The 14,133-nt window shown below is 29.4% G+C and overlaps 1 protein-coding gene across 1 annotated transcript; it reads right to left on the bottom strand.

Moving 5' to 3' along the window:
• Positions 1-41: 41 nt before the first annotated feature.
• LOC126736179 (PI-PLC X domain-containing protein 1-like) lies at positions 42-12,971 on the bottom strand. The gene is made up of 5 exons (XM_050440418.1): positions 12,740-12,971; positions 3,423-3,580; positions 3,129-3,370; positions 754-1,241; positions 42-377 (listed from the first exon to the last, which is right to left on the bottom strand). Exons 1-5 carry the CDS (start codon positions 12,813-12,815, stop codon positions 46-48), a joined length of 1,296 nt encoding a protein of 431 aa, XP_050296375.1. The 5' UTR covers positions 12,816-12,971; the 3' UTR covers positions 42-45.
• Positions 12,972-14,133: the final 1,162 nt, after the last annotated feature.

Genomic DNA, 14,133 nt, shown 5'->3' with positions numbered 1-14,133 from the left:
TGACAATAATAATCCCTGAAATATTAAATCAAGACACATAATACACTAATATGAACTGGCTATATTTCCTTCAATAGCAATCCTAACCAAATCATTTCCCAAAAAATAATCAGTTGCTACGATATTAACATCGTTAAACCACTCGTCTCTGATCCATTTGGTCACTTCCTTATTCACGGTCTGCGCCAGTTCTCTCAAATTGTTTTTCCTCAAAAGAACGTCCCAGTGTGTGGGCGTCAGCTCGGCCATTAAAGCCCACATCGGATTAATATGACTCTTGTGCTGATAGAGGGCATTGTACAGGAATTGCTTTAGGCTATTTAGGTTATTGGTGTCGCCCCAGAATTGTTTTAATGGGTTCCACAGCCACGGTTTTGCTACAAAAGTGCTGATTTTATGAAAGAAATACATAGTTTCTATACTATATCCGCGGTTATGTTTCAAATTTAATTATTTCCTTTAAAGTTTGGGGGAAAACAGATATTTAAAAAAAATTAATACATCTGTGGTTGTTTAATTAGTAAAAATGCTGGTAACATGCATGGTGTTAAAAAATTAAAAATATTGAGAATCTGTTGTTTGTGAAGACCTAATAATGCTGTAATAAAAGTAAGCGAAATACGTGCGTAAGGTGCGTCTCATGGAAAAAATAAATGATATATTCTTGTTAAAAAGTATAACTTTACATAAAAACAATTTGAATTTAGACATGCTTGTATATACATATATAAAACTACTGCACTTTATACTTACCACTAATAGTAATCCTATCTGCATACGAAATAATAATACTCCTATTTTGAGACCAAATCTCATTCAAAGTAGGTCCGCTACCGGCTTGTAATCCCAATGGTGCGACTACATGATCGCCCAAATAATAATAAACGATATCAGTAAACCTGTGATGCAAATCTATGGTGAAGTTCTGGGGAAACGGAAATCGATGGAAATCGATAAAAATGATTTCCTGAGGTGCCAGCTCGGCAAACTTCTTGATCTGTTCTAAAATCGGTTCTATTTTCGTTACTTTCACGTGGTCGTGGAATATGTGGAATCCACCGTCTGGTAAATAACCGATTCTGAAGTCGAGGTATCTTATACCAAATACTAGTTGATTCCATACGCTTTGGTCTTGATTCAGAACGTAACCTTCGAAGTATGAAATGATTCCTTTATAGGAGCCTGAATTGTGAGTGCCTGGGATTACTAGGTTGCCTATTTTCTTTTTAGCCAGATAATGCCTAAAAATTGCCTATTAATCAAATTATACTTACGTAAGCAATGTTTTTTTACTTAAATTAAGTTATCTTTTTAATTGATTCAGTATTACGGTACTATTTAAATTTCAATGAAAAAAGAAGAAAATATACTTGTTAATTTAAATTTTAAGATTAATCGATTATTTACCCTCTTCTCATTAAAATCATCATATGGATAGGGGGTTGGTTGAGTTATTTCAATCCTAAATTAAGATTATGTACTCTACAAATTCTGTGGGTAAGGAGTCTTTCTTTTAATGATTTTATTTAATAGCAACACTTTTAGATTTCTCACATCCAACCTTTTTGCTTCTGGTGTTACTTAAAACATTATTTTAGGCACTCCAAGTAAATCAAATGCCAGTGAGAGACTTATGAGTAGTAAAAGAATTATTTCAGACTCTCTAGTGACTGGAATAAAATCCTGTAAATATTTTAGAATTTAAAAAAGTTGAAAGTAAAAGACTCAGTCAGATTACTTCCAAATGACTTAAGAGTATTTAAAAGATTATTCCAGTCACTCTAAGTAATTCAAATGCTAGGGAGAGACTTATCAATATTAAAAGAATTATTCCAGGCTCTCCAATTTCTGGAATTACTGTAGAATATCTAGAAATAAAAAAGTCTAAAACTCTAGTCAGATTACTTTCAAATGACCATAGAGTACTTAGAAAGTTAACTAACTAAAACTCAGTAGTAATTATTCAGATACTGGCAATTGTATGATAGATGTCGTGAGACTAATTTTTCTGAACATTTTCTATATTGTTTCTCAAATGATGTTAATTGTTTTACAAACTGGAATCGCCTCTCTAAATAACTCACTAATGCAGATATCACCTAGGTAATTCACTAAACTAAAAGTTCATTGATCGTGTCAAATGCCTTTGAATAATCGAGAAGAATAAGTGCAGCGGTCTTTCAAGCATCATTTACTCTAAAAATGTCATCGAGAATATTACCCAAAGCTGAATCAATCGATGGCCTGCTCTAAATCCCGATTGGTGTTCTGATAGAATGTCCGCGATTGCTGTTCTGATCACTGATTTAGTATTTGAGCCTCTATTACACCGACCTGTTTAGTTAATTTTTTACGAAAAATTCAGCCCACTAATCTCCTAGAGCCCTAGGAATCCAGTCTTGGTGGTCATTCAAACAACAGTTTTCTAAATTTTTCTTAGTTTATTTTACATGTTTTACCTGCCATCCTTCCTCTTACATTTCATTTTTCGAGAAAAATTCCAGACATCTCAGATGTTGATCAACTGTTGCAGGATGAACCTCCAGTAAAAAGCTTGTCACGTATTATTTGCAGAAGTTTTTGGAGATGATCAACGTACTTCTTCAGTCTTGGTGTATGTATAAACTGTAGTTTTCGGAGTTTTACTGGTTTCTAAGATGATGATTTTTATCAGGGCATTATATCATCTGTAGTCAAGATGTTATATTCTGATTTTCAAGAGTCTCTAAAACTACTACTTCATTTCTTAAAGACTTTTAGTTGATTTGACAGGACTCTTGATTCACTCCTTTAACTCATATTCGATTCGATGATGATGGAGGAGAAATGTAAAATGAGTTACTAGCTTTTTTATAATTGTTTATGCTAATTAATTTTTAAAGGGTTTTAAAATGTGCTTTTCTAGAAACTATTTAAATTTTTGAAAAAATGTTTTTACTGATCCTTATTGATCTCCTTCTTGAATTAGAAAAAGATATATCTCCCAAGTTTCGCTGTTAATTAACTATAATTTAAATCACTTGACTATACACGATTTAGTATATTTATTAAAATATTGGCGTAATACTCAATCAAATAAACAAACTCAACATAAATTTGTCACAACAATAAATAATTTGCTGTTATACCTATTATCATACATCCATGTTGGCTCAATACTTAAGCACCTTGACTCAGTAATAATATCATATTTAATAGAAGAAATCCAATAAGGAAGACAATGCGGTCCTTCATCTGCCCGCACGGTATCTTTATTATATTCCCAATTTCCCGGCAGCCATCCCTCTCTAAATTTTATTTTGGTCTTGTAGTAACCATTAGGATAATCTATTGTTCTGATTTGAGCCAAAGCTGAAGAAAATTTATCCTCCTAAAACACAATACACGTTGAATATGGAATTAACACTATTAAACCAATTTACATCTCTAGCTTTGAGATTTTTCTTAGAAAGGACAATGTAATCGGGTCTTGAATGTGAAGTGCAATTCCGTGTGACCCAATTTAATTCGAGGTAATTGTCTTGCAGAGGCGAAACCGTTAAATGCACTTTTCCGCATAGTCCTAATTGATTTTCCAAACCTGAAAAATGATAATAATATACAGGGGGTTTGGTACGTTGTTTACCAAACGAATGTTGATAATTTAGAAGTAATTTTGTTGTAATATTCTTCAAATTTCAAGAGAATTAAGCTTTTTTTAACCCGCAATATCTTGACAATTTTTAAGTATAACTTCAGAAATAAAAATGCTTATCTGCGATATTTATTTGGAGCACCTAGTATGTTATGTTATAAAAACTAAATATTTATGGCGAAAAAGCGTTATGTTGTTTTGAAATTGAAAAGAAATTAAATATTATGGTTTATTTTAGAGCTCAAAATGCTAGTTCAATTACGATGTTTATGCAAACTAGGAGTATGTACAGTCGGCAAATTTGAAAATGTCCCTCGCATCTGCTCTCGGACTTCGTTGCCTTACAATTTGGCAACATGGCTTTTGACTGAAAGGGGTAGCGTACGGCGGGCGCTAGGGTGTAGAGTATCGATCGAGTTTAGTCGTGTATAAATAGGCAGGGGTGACGGAACTCAATTTTCAGTAGATGGGGTTTTTGCAATGGGACGTTTTGAATATTTTTGTGGCTGTGTAAGCTGATATTAAAAAAATCAATCAGTTTGTTTTTCTTCCTTATGTAAAGTTTTTAGGACAATGCGCAATAGTGTTTTATACGTTGGCTAAATGCGCTCTTCAAAATTCTGTTTGGTTCATCACTTTTGAGAAATTACCTTCAGTTATTTTTTTATTGGGACACTATATTTCTTAACTCCAAATTATTATTTTTTTGCTTGATCTTTCACAACCTATATTTTTGTTGTCAAATGCTGCTTGTTGTCAAAATAAATTAAAAAAAAAATCGTTTTTACTCTTTTATGCATTACATAAAAATCCTAATCGATGTTTTCTTTGAATTTTTTTTTATCAAAGTATTACTTTATATTACTCACCCAACATTTGAAAAATAAAATGCAACTTTAAAAATACCAATCCAAATTTTAAATTGTTTTTTACTTTTAAAGTGTGTGTTATTGTATAAAATAATATAATTTAAAAAAATACCTATTTGTTTTTTTTTATTTTTAAATATATGGTGTGTATTTAAAAATAAGTAAATAAACAGATGTAATTCTATGATAAAATAATAGTTTTTTTAATTCTGGCAGCAACCAGTAAGTGTAAACCAAAATATAGGTAATCATAAAAAAGGAAACATTATAATAATAGAAACTTTAAGTGCTACAGCAGAAACGATAGCTATATGTTGAGATTTTTCTCTTTCATCCTGTGTCTAGGAAATGAAAAACGCGAACTCAAACCTGTTTAAGGCATTAAAGGTTTCATAAAAAATAGCGCGCTATGGTTAGCACCGCCTCCTAGCATTAATAACGTAATACGAGCTCAGATACTACCAAAACTACTTATTTTGGAATACCCTGTCTAGCGCTGTAAAACTAAGTACTTGTACTAAGTACTACCATAATATGGGAAAAAAATTAAGATTTTTGTTTTTTTTTCCTCACATTTTATTTATAAGTATACCTTTATAAAAATACAGGGTGTAGAACTCGTCAAAAGAAGTTGGTTGATATACCAAAAATTGTCTATACTCGTATAGTAAGTTGCATATTAAGAAAGCTAGTTTGCGTTATTGAATTTTTTTTTACTCATTATCAAGTTAAGTGGACATTGTTTTTACAAAAACTGTTCAAAATTGTCCCCACTTGTTCGATTAACCCAAAATGTTGTTCGGCAAATCCATATTTTAAATTGTTTATGTCTACATTTTGGTAAGAGGTAGAAAAAAATCTGTGTGGTCATGAGTAAAGCACACTTTTTTACTGAAGAGATGAATAAAGTAATAGTTCCGTTTGTAAATAAGGCACTTTCGTGATTTTATCTTGAATAAAAAACTATTTTTTATATTTTTTTATTGAAGTGAAGTTAACTTTAATTTCTAAACTTTAATTCTAGTAGTCCCGTATCTTTTCTTATTTACTTTTTTTTTAAACCTTACAAAACGTATCAGCAATGGATTAAAGGTCAGTTTCAAAGCGAAAATTTTATTTCCTATTCAATGACAAATTACAGTTCTTTAAGTATAACATCTTAATAACAATTAATAACATTCAACACTACTCCTAACAAGCTTTAGTAAGTATAATTACAATTTAAATCTACAATAAAAATACTTTTTTATTTAAACTTTTAAATAGCCTACGTATTGTGTTTTTTTCGAAACTTACACCTTTTTTTTTAAATAATAATTATTTAATATCACAGGGTGCATTTGGTATTGGTATGGCTTTTTAATTAATATTTGGTATAAAAACCATTTGCGTCAATGCATTGTTGCAGCCTTTTCCCCCCGATAATGACAATGTTATTCTCCCGCTTTTTTCAGTTTCTTGGACATAATGGGAATCATATCTGGTACTTGTAGGTCTTCACACTAATTGATGGAACCTTATGTCCGAAGAAAACGTTTTTTTGGTAAATACCACATTTGACCAGTCTCGGTCAATATTTTCTTGAGCAAACCTAAGCCTTCGCTCTGCGTTGTCGACCGTTAATTTGGCCTTTTTGGCTGGTCGTCTACAATTTATTCCAGCTGAACGAAGAGTATTCCTAATTGTTTGCATACTAACATCCAAGTTCATGGTTTCTTTGACCACCCGGCTATTTGTGAAAGGGTTATTTCTTACTTGGGTAACAATAGCGTCTCTCATATTTTCGATCAATACAGGTTTCCTTCCAGGATGTTGTCTGGTTTCTACATGCCTTTCTGCTTCTTTACGTTGGATCCAGCGTCTAACTTGTTTGACCTGTTTAAAAGCAAATGCAGTAATTAGTATTAATTAATTAAATAGATATCTATTATACTATAGACACAACAGTTTAGCAAAGGGGTGGCCTATATGTATAGGTATAGATAAAAAATAGCAGTAAATATTTTATTATTAAGAATAAGTTAATAAAGTAGGTACTAAAAAAGCAATAACAGCGTCTCTTAACAATAATATAATTTTATATTATTTGTTGGTGTTTTTTTAAAACATTCAGAGCGTTACCTCAAAATATATTTCTATGACAACTTTTTTTAATATATGGTGAAAATCAAATAAAGCGAAAATATTGACAAAGTTTTCAAAGTGAAAATATTTCAGATTAAAATGTTTGCTATAATAATAAATACAATAATAATACAGATATAAAAATATACTAGATGGATACAAATAATGCGGTAAATAGGTAGTAGATTGGCTCACGGTGCGTTTTGGACTAAATATTATTTTAATAAACATTTTTTAATAGGGCCACTTCCCTTAACCCTCAACTGGTGCAGTAGTCAGATATTAAATTTAAATTTCAAAATATCGCCAATCTATACTACATTCGACTACCGTTTTTGAGAAACCTTTAAACCCATTAATACTTTTTTTAGGGTATGGTACTGCATTAAATTTATTTATTATCTAAAAAAAAACTATACCTTCGCTTTTTTAAATATTTAGAAAAAACTTGAATGTTTTCAAGATATCGCGTTGCAACACTTTAAAAAACTCACCCTGTATAAGGGTTGCTTGGATTTAAAAAATACTACCTCAAAAAAACAATCATCCTCAAAAAATCATATGTAAAATGATTTTACTTTAAAAATAAAACAAAAACATTTTTTATTTTGATAGATCCAATAACATGTATATTTTTCTTTGTTAAAAAATATAGGTAAGTTTTATAACTTTTTTACATATCTATCGATAAATTAAACTTAAGATATGTAATTTTCAGCTATTTTTCTAAATAAAAAATTTAATGAAAAAACTATAAATTACCCTCGAAATCACTCCTATTTGAATAGATTCCCGGGACGATGAGATAATAATTTTCGTTTTTGATCTATTAAATTTATTAGCTTATTTCGGGATATCAAAAAAAGTTGGTTCCGTATAAAAACAAACCTTTTTTTTTAAATGAAAGTTAAAGAGAATTTTTGAAGATTTTTGACAAATTTCATAGTTTAGTTTAAATAGATTTTACCTAACAAAAAATTTAAACGAAATGCATACAAAAAAAAACTTACTGAAAGATCCGTAGCCATTGCTATTTCTCGTAAGGTGGCACCCATCTCATGCATAACAATAATTCTAGTACGAATTTCCATGATACTCTCCCTCTGTCCAGGCAATCTTGGCATTATGAAAAAATATTACATAAAACACTTTAAAAAATAAAAAAAATTAAACACGTAAATAGACTCGAGGCACTTATAAACACAAAAGACATTACAATACTACTTACCATCAAATTAATTTATAATTACCACCTTATACATTTTACCTGCATCCCCGTGCCGCCAATTAATATGGAAAAACCCGCCTTAAAAATAGATCTTAAAATTTACAATGGTACCTTACACACAATGTTATAATGGGATCGATCGCATAAGCTGCCCCCGCATCAGCCCCCGTTACTTATTTTCGAAAAATGCCGTTATACTTTCTTCATTCATACAGTGTAGCCAAATTGTGCTTAAATTACGTGTAAATGGGTAAAGAGCCACGGAGCGAGGGACATTTTCAATTTTGTTGACTGTACGTATAAATATTCCTTGGAATGAGCGGTTATTTGAAGTGGTTAATAAATAAGTTTTTTATTAAAAATTTTTGGATTAGAAAATATATGTCTCAACTACGTATAGTATTTAGTAATCAGTTAATGAGAGTTTTTTTAAAGAAAAAAATAGTGAAATATTTTCTGATTATTACAAAACCCACTCATTGTTCGTTAGTATTAGTCAAAAAATGCATTAAGCATGTGAAAGGAATTCGATAAGAATTTATTGCAGAACACATAAGAAAAAAGTAGATAAAACATACTATTACGTAATAATTTTTTTTTAAATAACTTCATAGATAATCATAAAAAAAATTATTCTGCAATGAATTGACCAAAATTGTTAAGTTTTTTAATTATATTGTGGTTTTAATTAATTCGATAGTGTGCTCATTAAAGAATAAAAGAAAACTATTTAAAATGTCATAATAAAATATTTATATTTTTTATAGTTTCACGGTGTAATGTGTATACTAAAAAACTAATAAGTTTAACTTAATAGCTAGAGGTTTGAAAAGCAAATAGTAAGTAATTATAGCCAGGCCCGGATTTACAAAAAATACCGCCCTGGGCACTGTGAAAAATGCCGCCCTTTTTTTTGAGGTGATTTTAGCTTGCGAAGTGAGGGTAGGTAAAATCGTATGCTGAGGTTTGTTTTTGTTGCTGGTCAACCGATTTATTTTGTACATTTACGTTTATATCACAGATGTACATATAATTGTGTTTTCTGCAAAACAGGAATAGCAAAATAAACAGTAAAAAGTGACAAGATTATATTTGTGGCCTGTGAACTGTGCCTTATCAATAACGATCTAGAAGTAGCAAATTCTATTCAAGTTTCTACAGATAAAAATACTTGTATGTAAATAAACTTATATTTTATCGTTCGATCTATCTCTTGCTTTATACGATAATTTTTTTATTCCATCGTTTTTTTTTACACTTTTAAGAGTCAAACGTTCCTGTTTTAACCTAAGTTAACCTTAAGAAAAAAATAACATAACTTTTGAAGAACTTGAAAGAAGAACTCACAAATCTGTAACACTACTTATATAATAACGTGCCGTACTACTGTAGTTGAAGAAAAACTCTTTATCTGACCTCTATGGTAACACAACATCTTAGCTTATCATTCTTTTTTTTTAAGGTGTTTATATATGTTTTATTGTCCTGACGAGTGCGGTTGCTAGATCAATTTGAATATTAGATTGCATATTATCTAAGACTATCATATTGAAGTACTAATAAAATCCTTATTTTAGAAATTAATTTATATCCAATTTAATATAATTTGCTTTCGTCTTTTTTTTATCACGAAGGGAGGACAAAAAATATATAAAATAACAGAAGAAAAATACTTTATATTAAGAACTGAAAGATGTAAAATGTTCTGTTATTTAATACAATTGCAAAATGGAGACGGATTTTTAATTACAGACTTTTTTGATCATGTAGACAATGAAAATATTATTAACTGTTTCGAAAAACGATCTGACAGCTATAGAAATCTAAGGATGTATATGAGCGTGTCGTTTTCATCGAAAAACGCATATTTGAGTCAAAAAACGTCAAACAGATGTTGCCAGTTGCTAGTTTACGTTTTAAAGTATTTATCAGGCCTTCGATTTACTTCATTAAAGAAAATTTTGATGATTTGCCACCCGTCAAATTCTGCCGCCCTGGGCACTTGCCCCGACTGCCCCTAGTGTAAATCCAGGACTGATTATAGCTATTTCACTAAATTGTTCTTCTAACTCACTTCTTATTGTATTGTTCATTAATAGAAACAACTAGCACGTATTATTAGATCTGCAAAAAGGTATGTTTTATTAACAGAGAGAAAAAAAGATACAAATAAAAATGGAAAAATGAAAGCACCGAAAGACCAAGTTAATATTGGAATAAAATTCGTATAAAAGCGACGTTGTAATAGTATATATTATTGCTGTAAAAAAAGAAGGAAAATTGTGCAAAAACCGTTTAGCGTTGTATAATTCATAAATTATTTAGAAGGATGTTTTTAAAATTAGTAATAAACACAGATACTGATGGGCGCCGAAGGTCCAGGGATATATACAAGGTCGTTATCTGGTAAGAAAACGACCTTTGAAAAAGTGCGGTCCCGTATATCGGAGGCGTTAGAGTTCCCTTAAACCTAATATAAAGAGCATGCACATCCGCTCTAAATCTTATTTTTCGAAATAAATAATATGATTTTTATTAAGTATATATAAATTCAATGATGGTTACCACAATGAAACGGCGCCTATTACTCATATATAACTATTTAGTCTCATTAAGCTTATGGCTAACAGGAAAAAAAATACTTATAAATTATACTGTCTTCTTATCCCATAAATGAACCCAAGAGAAAAATTTTGTATTTTCTGGATACGTTGGGCTAGAGTTCCTGTAAGGCAAGGACTATAAAGAAAATTTTGATAGTTAAAGGTTGAAAGAACAACCGATCTAGATCAAAAGGAAAAAGTCCATTCTGAAATAGACTCATAGAAAAGTTAACAGAGAAAAGACTTTCCCTTCTAAACTTTTCTATAAAAGCTAGATAGTATCTTTTTAAGATTTAAGTTTAATAACAATTTTGAATTATATATTCATTTTAGTTTAAAGAACGCTTTTTTTGTACATTCGTGCAATTCGTGCAATTACACAAATGCTTGTTGAACTTTAGTCCACTAGCTAGCCAAACACCAAAGTTGTTTACTGCCCCCTAGAAAGAAACATATTCACCTTTAATGAGTACGCCTAATTCCTTAATTTATCTTAAACCTGTCTTCTACAATCACAACCTTTAAACAAAATAGCAGCGTGGATTCGTATGTATTTATAACATTTGCGTATGTATGCTAATGACATTTGAATTTACCATTCTAATTCTACAATTTTTAATTAAGGTAGAAGGAAGAAATATATAGTAAACAAAACCGGCCCCAAAACTGATCCTTAAGTGTTACAGCTTGTTTTCTGTTTCACCTGTAATTCTTAAAGAAGATACACAGTTTCGGACCATTACAAGTTTCAGGAAAAACTGATTATTCAAGTAAGAAATTAAGGAGATCATATATATTTTAATAAAAAACGGCAACACAATAAAATAAAATGAATGGGCATATCATCGGCTTCGATTGCTTCAATTTTAATTGAAAATAAATATTTTGAAACGTCCATCTCGATAATAGGTTGGAAATTAGGTAAATCGCTGACATTCTCTTTTAGTCCATTATAAGATAGTGTTTTTGTTTTTCCAAATCAAATAAAACAAATGAAAAACTATTAGTTAAATTCCCATATTTCAAAATTTTAAAAAAAATTTAATTTATTTTTTTAGGGTGTAAAAAACTTAATGTACGTAATTTACTGTGTTAATATAATGAATAAAAAATTGCAAAAAAAATTAAGATTTAAATACTTAAAAGAAACATTATACTCTCTGGTCATGTTGATTGGTTTTATATAATATATCTTATAAAAATTAAATTAACGAATATATACAGTAATCAGCACGGTTAAGCGGATTTTTGGAAATTATTCATTAAATGAATATGGGAAAAAATTAAACTTATATGAAAATGGACCAAAATTAATATTTCGACTATAAGAAATATAATAGAGCTAAACAAGATTTTAACGAATACATTATTAAGTTAAAAAAAATAATCAGTAGCATGGTTTAATCAACAGCCATGGTTTATCACGGCTGTCAAAAGCAGTTAAGTTGGTTGAGTAAAATGAAATTTGGAGGAATTTTTTACATTCATACAATTTTTTATTCATTTACATCCTTGATAGTCATTATTTAATTCTTTATATTAAAAATATTTGTTTCAGGTTTATTCATTACATTTCATCCGCCGAAATTTTGATTTTTTTTTATTTATTGTTAAACCAAGAGTTCTCATCTTATAACCGAATATTTATCTATAAATAAACAAAAGATAATAGACTTTCTCGATCATAACCACATTGGTGACGATAATGAATCAATACCATGATCAAAAATTCTTTTTTTTTATTTTTTAATTTAAGGGAATTTATTTCTCTGTGAATGAAAAGTATATTATTCTTTTAATTTGTATTTTTTAACAGGATTCAAATGATTAAATTTCCAAATAAAAGTATTGACCCAGAAGGTTTTGAACCCAATAAATATCAAAGCACGCATATTGCCTATGATTCTTTTAGTTTATAATTTTAAAAAAATTATAGGTAAGTTTCCTTTTTTACAAAAATAATTAATATGGAATTATTGCACGACTCCTACGTTTGCCGTTTTAAATATTATGTAAAAAAATTTTAAATGAATTCAGATTTTCCCTCAGAATTACTAATTTATGCATTATTTCATCACTTTAAACATTTTTAATTGCATGTATGATTCATGGGTTATTATTTGGCTTACCACATTATGCGAAGTATCTTTTTATATGCATATTTACTGGTGTAAGGCTTAAATATCTTAAAAAAACTTCTTTATGCAAAAAATTTCACTTTACGAGCGACCCTGGTATCCATGCAAAAGCCTAAACGTGATCGTATAAAAAAGTCAATTACCTTCTGGGACGGAACCAAACACCAATAAAATATGAACGAGTGTCACCAATTTAACGATCGCAAATGTCCTACACATTATGATTGCAACAGCACGACATCACAGCACTTTAGGAAACATTATTTAATTACCTGAATGATACAACTTTAGTGATTTTTTCGAGATTCACGTGAACGGGAGCAGTGCGACCGCGTTATGAATCACTAGAATGAAAATTTCAAACGAGGCAACAACAAATTAATATAAAATGGTTTTATTTGTTCTTTGTTGCGGACAAGGAGAGCGCATACGAGTGGAACTTGAAAATAATTAGTTTAGTGAGGTAATGGGCATATATTGGATTTGACCTTGGAATATTAAAGCTTAAAAAATATTCATAGAAAAGTTTTAAATCACCATAATAATAAATTGTAAGCACTGGAAGGATCAATTCCAAGATTTCCTAAATCATAAGAATTATTTTTATTGACTTCGTATCTATAACCATATGTAAGTTTCATTTAATTAATTTTATTACATTCAGAATCATATTATTAAACTATTTATTTAACTGATTTCATATTAATAGCTAATCAGGAATGGCTATTATTGAATCAGGTTCAAACTGCTAAGATCCCATAACAATTATTTGATTGATTTCAGTTGTTGACTTTAAAATCACTATGAAGATTATTTAATCAATTCTATTCCAGTCAGAATGGAACAAGTAATCAAGCACGTTCAGTTCTTATTCGAACCATACAAATATCTATGATAGTTGAATCAATACAAATTCATCCTGAATACCAAATATTTAAATTATTTCATTGTTATTTGTTTTAGCAACTACCGATAACTCTTTACAATCGTTATGATTTTTATTTAATCAATTCTATTTGGTTCAGAATCATAATACTTTTATTTCAACTGTTATTTGAAAGGGTCAATATAATGCTTTTAAATAAATACATTGATTATCAGTGAATCTGAGAGCGTCATAAGAATTGATTTCGTGTGGATTACCTGTTCATGATAAATTTTAAATCGATTTCAAAGCGTCTTATTTACTATGTTTAAATGTTAATTTTTGATCAATTTTATGTTTGTAAAATTAAATTTAAATAAATATTATTTTTGATTTCATATAGTTCAGTAACCAACCCTCTGCAATCAATATGAAATTATATATTGAATCAATACCTTTTAAAAGGCCAATGTTCCTTTGCAATTACTGAGATAATTATTTGAACAATGTTAATCCGGTACGAGCTTCTTATAAAAAAATTATCCTTAATAAAAAAATCTTAATTAAATTAACAATAATTACTTTATTAAATTTATATCGGTAATCTTATACAACCATGATATTTATTTTATTGAATCCATTTTATTCATAATCGTAACTGAATTATTACAT

Source organism: Anthonomus grandis, chromosome 5 (genome assembly GCF_022605725.1).
Source record: "Anthonomus grandis grandis chromosome 5, icAntGran1.3, whole genome shotgun sequence".
In the NCBI taxonomy this organism is placed as follows: Eukaryota; Metazoa; Arthropoda; class Insecta; order Coleoptera; family Curculionidae; genus Anthonomus; species Anthonomus grandis.
Note: the sequence above shows the minus strand (reverse complement) of the source record. Positions and strands in the feature narration are given on the sequence as shown.